The 6,973-nt window shown below is 41.2% G+C and overlaps 1 protein-coding gene across 1 annotated transcript; it reads right to left on the reverse strand.

Moving 5' to 3' along the window:
• Window positions 1-4,457: 4,457 nt before the first annotated feature.
• On the reverse strand, window positions 4,458-6,232 carry LOC127683479 (homeobox protein CDX-1-like; the record flags this gene model as incomplete). Its single annotated transcript, XM_052180754.1, has 4 exons — window positions 4,458-4,594; window positions 4,865-5,270; window positions 5,709-5,908; window positions 6,025-6,232. Coding segments are annotated over 4 exons (951 nt in total), but the record flags the coding sequence as incomplete, so codon positions are not given.
• Window positions 6,233-6,973: the final 741 nt, after the last annotated feature.

Consider the following 6,973-nt stretch of genomic DNA (forward strand, 5'->3'; position numbering starts at 1 on the left):
CACACACACACACACACACACACACACACACACACACATGGGTTGAACTTAGGCCCCCATAATATATTTAGCAGATGTGCACCTCAGTCTTCATGTGGGTCCCCCAATAACTAGATTGGAAGCTAATGGCTGTCTCTGGAACCATTCTTCTACCTAGGCTGCCTTGAGTGGCCTCAAAAGGAGAGGATGCACCTGATCCTGCAGAGACTTGATGCATTAGGTTCAAGGTATACCCATGGGGAAACCCTATGAGAGAAAAGGAATAGAGTAGTGACTGTCAGGTAATGTTGAGAGGTAGGTAGTGTTGAGAACATAAAATGGATGTATTTATTAATGGGAAACACTGCCTAGACAAAGATGAAGGAGAAACTGAGGCAATTTCCAATTAATTGCCAGCACAAATTGTAAACCATCCTATGGGCAAGAACCAACCCCTGACACTATCAATGATACTCTGTTATGTTTGTCAATGGGAACCTTGCATAACTATGCTATGCTCATTGTTATACTCCTGGAGAACTGGCTAGCCCAATTTTAATCTGATGCCTGCCATTCAGCAACCAATGAGACCTAAAGCAGAGACACATAGGCAGAAATATAGGCAGAGCCACGGAAGTGCCACAGAACGGGTAAAAGACTGCAGTAGTTAGAGCAGTTGAAAATACCAAGAAAACACAGCCCACCGGATCAAATAAGCAAGGCTTACAGAGATTTACAGAGATGGAAGCAACAATCAGGCAGTTTGTATAGGTCTGACCAAGGTCCCTACATATGTGGTCCTGTAGCTTGGAGTGCCTGTCTTTGTCACTGAGGTAGATTTCTATGTAGCAAAATGCTGGATCCTGTTTTCAAATCCAGTCTGTTAGTCTATGTTTTTATTGGTAAATTATGTTCATTGAGATTAAGAGATATTAAGGAAAAGTGATTGTTGCTCCTGGTTATTTTTGATGTAATTTTTATGTTTAAGTGCATCTCCTCTTTTGGATGTGTTGAAAGATTATTACTTCCTTTTTCTAAGGTGTAGTTTCCCTCCTTGTGCTGGCATTTTATATTATCCTTTGTAGGGCTGGATTTGTGGAAAGATATTGGGCAAATTTTGTTTTATCATGGAATATCTTAGTTTTTCCATATATGGAGATAAGAGTTTTGGTGCGTATAGTAGTCTGGGCTAGCATTTGTTTTCTCTTATGATCTGTATGAGATCTGCACAAGATCTTCTTGTTTTCATGGTCTCTGGTGAGAAGTCTGGCGTAATTCTGATAAGTTTTCCTTTCCATTACAGGTTTGAATGGTCTTTCTTTGTCAAGTGCATATCTGTTCTTGTCCAGTCTGTTTGGATTTCTGTAGGCTTCTTGAATGGTCACAGGCATCTCTCTCTTTACGTCAGTGTAGTTTTCTTCTACAATTTTGTTGAAGTTATTTACTGGTAAATTAAGTTGTAAATCTTTATGCTCCTCTATACCTATAGTCCTTAGGTTTGCTCCTCTCATTGTGGTCTGGATTTCCTGAATGTTTTGGGTTACATGGTTTCTGCATTTTGCATTTTCCTTGATGGTTGAGTCAATGCTTTCTATGGTATCTTCAGCATCTGAGATTCCTTCATCTAACTCTTCTATTCTGTTGCTGATGCTTGTATCTATGACTCTTGAATTCTTACCAAGGTTTTCTATCTCCAGAGTTGTATCCCTTTGTGATTTCTTTGTTGTTTCTAGTTCCACTATTAGATCCTGTATGGTTTTGTTCAATTCCTTCACCTGTTTTTTTTGTTTCTTTGGTTTGTGTGTGTGTGTGTGTGTGTGTGTGTGTGTGTTTTCCTGTAATTCCTTAAGAAAGTTTTGTGTTTTCTCTTTAAGGGCTTCTACCTGTTGACAAATGTTCTCCTGTTTGTATTTAAGGGAACTAACTATTTATGTCCTCTCTGACGTCCTTTATCAGCATCATGAGATGTAATTTTAAATCCAGATCTTGTTTTTCTGGTGTGTTGGGCTATCCAGGACTTGCTGTTGTGGGAGAACTGGGTTCGCATGGTTCCATGTTGACTTGGTTTGTTGCCAGTGTTCTTGCATTTGATTTTTGCCATCTGGTTATCTCTGGTGCTAGCTGGTCTTGATGTCTCTGACTGTGGTTTAACTGTCCTGCTAGCCTATGTATCTGAACTCCAGGGAGACCCATTCTCTCTAGGAGGAGTTTATGTATGCAGAGCTGGGATAATGTGTGAGCTCAGGTGTACATAAAGAAATCAAAAGTATCCTGTCACCAGCTGATTCTTGATTCCTGTGTCCTGATGGTTCTTAACACATCCCACTTTGTCCAGAAATTTGAGAATGGTGGTGGCCTCACCTTTGGACACAGATTGGTAGGCACTCCTGAAAGACTAGCTTCCTTGTGGTGGTATTTCTATATGTAATTCTCTGGCCCAAAATCCTGAGAACACAGGTACACAGGCCCAGCATCTTATCTGGATGCAGACAAAAATCAGAAGTCTTCTATCCCAGGCTGATCCTGGGTACCTGTGTTCTCAGGATTTTGGGCTGGTTCCTCTGAGCAGCAGGGGTGGTCCTCCCTGTGCTCTCAAACCTCTCTGCACTCCTGTGTGGTTAGCTATCTCCCTGATTAACCAGGATATGGCACTCTGTGGGAGAGGATCGTCCCCAGCTGGAGATAGAAACCAAACGCTTCCTGCCTGGGAGTACTTGACATGATCCTCTGAGCAACAGGGATTCTCCTAGCTGTGCTCTCTGGCTTCTCCACACTTCTGTGTGTCTGCTATCTCTGTGCATCACCTGGATATTTGCTTTATCGTTAGAAGTGTTAAAATCTCATCCATCGTGAAGGATAATTCTGCTACCAGTAATAGCCTTCTAACTGACAACCACATCTGTGAGATCAAGGGACAGAATGTCAGTGGCTTGAAGGATGCTCAGACTGCAGAGAGGCTGTCAAAAGCTGGGACTGTGGTTACCCTCACGATCATGCCTGCTTTTATCTGGGAACATTATTAAACGGATAGCTCCCAGCATTATGAAAAGTATGATGGTTCACTCCAGTCCTGAACTTTAAATGCCTTGTACAGTGAATCACATCACAGCTGAATGTTTCCAGCTTTCCTCTTTGCCTACTTCTCTATTTCTCACATGATGCTTTCCTGGAACCTGAGGGAATATGGTGCTTGGAAGCCTTTCTATTTTCTATCATAGCTGGGAACCTCACTCTATTTCATATCAGCTTCTGATTTGAAGATAGATGTGTAGCCTTAGCCAGGTTCTAGAGATGTAAAACACTCAAAGTTTTACTTACATTCCTAGATTTGGTTCTTTACTGGGAACCTGATGTGTTTATATAAGCCATGGTTATTAGGATAAATGGTGTAGGCTTAGCTTTCCCTGAGAACTGGTCAGCTTTCTCCTAGAACAAAGCACGGTGTTAGTCATGTGTTTCAGTTCTGTGGCATACTTTGAATTTAGTACATCAGCATAGTACATTGCCTTTGATAGTTATTTTTTAAGTTTTCTCTGTGTGGGTATGTAAAATCCAATTAATCAACACTGTTTTCATTCCAGAGAAGCATTATACAGTTGTGTGTACATTGCAAGACACTGTAATGATTGTCATTAAATCTTAATGACCTTCACATCATATGCTTCAATTGTCACCTTAAATATAATAAGCATTTAGTATAAAAGCCAAAATAGAATTATTGCTGCCTTCTGAAACCTGAAGTGTTACCTCTCTATTAAAGTGCTATATGCTATATCTGATCAGCTTACTGGTAAAGCTGAGGTGCCTAGTCATATCAAGATTTTCTAGTCACTGTACAAAGAAAATGCCTAAGAGCTGCCCTATTGCTTTCTGAGAAAACAAAGTGCTGTATATTTCATGTGTAAGTTGTTATACTCAATAACGTTTTGGGTCTCTTATTTACTTAGAGAATAATTTGGTAATATCTAAATTAGGGTTTGAATCCTAATATTATGTAACTTTAGCTAAGTTGGCATGGTTTTAGGTGTTTACCTAGTCGTCTTAATTTGTTCCACTTTCTGAATCCTTAATGTAAACAAAAATGGCAAGGACACTTTATCCTGATTTATTTCTTTCTGAATTAGTTAATCTCCTATTCTATTATAGTATGTGATACTATCGTAATAAAGGTAAAAAACGTTAAAAAATATTAGGGGAAAACTTTACCTAATGTGTTGGGTGAAGAACTATAGGTCAGTGGGACATATGCAGTAGTGACTGGAATGTAAATGGATAATATATGTAATAAAATAATTTTCAGGAACTATTTCTCCTTTTATTTCATGAGAACATAATGTAACAATGAAGAATGAATATTTACAGTTGCTTTGAAACAACCCCTCTATATAAACCACAGTGGTACACAACGTCTACAGAAAGGCCTGGTTAATTCCCACAAATACTGAGATGAAGGGTGTACATAACACACTTCTTCATGACTATAAATGTCTGGAATGGTCAAGGAGCTGAGAGAAGTAAGTTGGATTTGGGGTGTAATCCAGAGTAAGCCAGTCCTCGGATTTGTCAAAGTCGTCAAGGATTCTTTGCCAGAGTTCCTCTGCAGATGGACCTGAACCTCGAGCCTCCTCTGGGCAATGGGTGGCAGCTTCTAGGACATCTGTAGATTCAGTCACTGGAGTAAGCCAGTCCTCGGGTATGTCAAAGTCGTCAATGATTCTTTGCCAGAGTTCCTCTGCAGATGGACCTGAACCTTGAGCCTCCTCTGGGCAATGGGTGGCAGCTTCTAGGACATCTGTAGATTCAGTCACTGGAGTAAGCCAGTCCTCGGATTTCTCCAAGTCGTCAAGGATTCTTTGCCAGAGTTCCTCTGCAGATGGACCTGAACCTTGAGCCTCCTCTGGGCAATGGGTGGCAGCTTCTAGGACATCTGTAGATTCAGTCACTGCTAGATCAGTCTGGGCTTCAACTGCTGCTGATTGACCAGAATCCCAATCTATAATGGGAGCATGGCCAACAAGCAGATCTTCCTGCTGACTACACCTGTCTGCATCACTGGCCTGATAATGATGCAGAGAAGATTCCTGGATGCAGTTGAGTTTGGGAATGGAAACCTCACTAAATGTGCCTGAACACATGGGCTCTCCATTCTCAGCAGCAACAAGAGGTATGGAACCAGGAAAGTGGGTTGATTCAAAAACTGGTTTTGAACTTCCATTGGTCTCTGGCAAAGCTTCTGTAATATTCTGGAGAGCCATCCGCTTGTACTTAGCTCGGCTGTTCTTAAACCAGATCTGGAAAAGAAAGAAGATATCAGAAGAATGCCTGTTGTCCCCTAACAGGACCACAAGGTGAAGATTTTGGATAAAAGGTGTTTGTATAGCAATGATTCACATGTCAGAAACAAAGAAGCAGGAAACTCAAGATGTCTAAGATATTATAATAAAGTATCTTGTGTATGACCAGACAACATAAGACTGGGGAGATTGAGCCAGTGTGTCCTGTATTTTAGCAGGAGCTCTGGTGATTAGATTTCTGAGACCCTGCATGGAAACAATGCTATTCTATATTGCTACCAGGTTGATAAAAATTTGAGTCCCAGCATTTGATTCATAAATATCCACCACCTAAAACTGTCATCACTGCCCTAAGCATTTAAGGACAAAATTAAAGTTTCTGATGGGAAAGTGTACATTTTTGCTGTTGGATTGAGGGAAAAGAGAGGGGCAGACCTTGATGTCCCTCGCTGTCACACCAACTAACTCTGCCAGCTTCACACATTGATCCTGGTTTGGGTACTGACACTTATCAAAATGTTCTTGCAGCAGGTGCTTTTGTTTTTTGGAGTACACAATGCGTTCCTTCCGCACCTTTCTTGAAGTCACAGGGCCAGATTGATGGTCACCATATTTCTCTGACAGTACCACAGATCCTATGAGAACATGGAAACAAGATTTCAATTATGTATTTGACAACTTAGACGCCCTGAGGGTTTTTTCAAAGTAGGTAAACCTGGGCCCAGTACAGGATCTAGTTGCATTTGGATACCTGATTTTCTTGATGGTCCTTGGAACTCTTGCTGATGTAGGTCCCTTTCAGGGACTGAAAGACTTGATTGCATTGGATTTGTTGGGGTCAATATGGGACTGTAATAAACTTGAAAGGGTAAGTTCCTTGCAGTCTCTTGAAGCCTTTGGGGTCTGGTTTCTATGGGTGCACTTGAAGGCATTTGGAATTTTGGATACAAGGAGGGACCTTCAGCCCTATGTGTGTTCCGAACCTATTGGAATATGTTCTGGAGAATCTAGTAAAAGAAAACACGTCAAAAAACGTACAGAGAGCACTGATTTACCCATCCTGCCTACCCAGCATTTGGTTTGGACTGTTACAGAGCAGGAATCAGACAGGAGCTTCATTCTTTCTGAACAACTGCCTCTGTTTCCAAATCTTACAAGTATTCTCAGTATTGAAATAAATATGCACTTGGCTCCAGTATTAACAAGAGGTTGCCAGTCCAGGTAAGCTGGCAATTGAATGTTCATTTCCAATGTTTAAATTTTCCATATCCTACACTTCTGGCTGTGAAATTTTGTTGGGACAGACTACTAGCTAGTCTGCCTCTGCCCATGAAAATAAAAGCCTGAAGGCTTCACAGGATTTCTGTGGCATGCAGGGCAACTGACACAAAAGTCAAATCACAAACCCAGGAATTCTGCAAACAGAGTAAATGGACAACTGACACCAATGTCTGAAGACCTCCCAGGGGCACTGCAGCATGCAGAGAAACTGAATCGACAGTCTGAAAGCCTGTCGGGAATTCTTTTGCATGCAGGGAAACAAAACCTACAGTACCTATGCTTCCCTGGTTAACAGCTAAACATAGGGCAACAGCTTGACAAATCCTCTCAAGAGTAAACAGTATGAAGGCATCCCAGTAGATGTGTCACAGCCAGGGCAACATATCTCCAGCTTCTCTGCCTCTCTAAAGAACCCACAA

This window comes from Apodemus sylvaticus, chromosome 1 (assembly GCF_947179515.1).
Source record: "Apodemus sylvaticus chromosome 1, mApoSyl1.1, whole genome shotgun sequence".
Lineage (NCBI taxonomy): Eukaryota > Metazoa > Chordata > Mammalia > Rodentia > Muridae > Apodemus > Apodemus sylvaticus.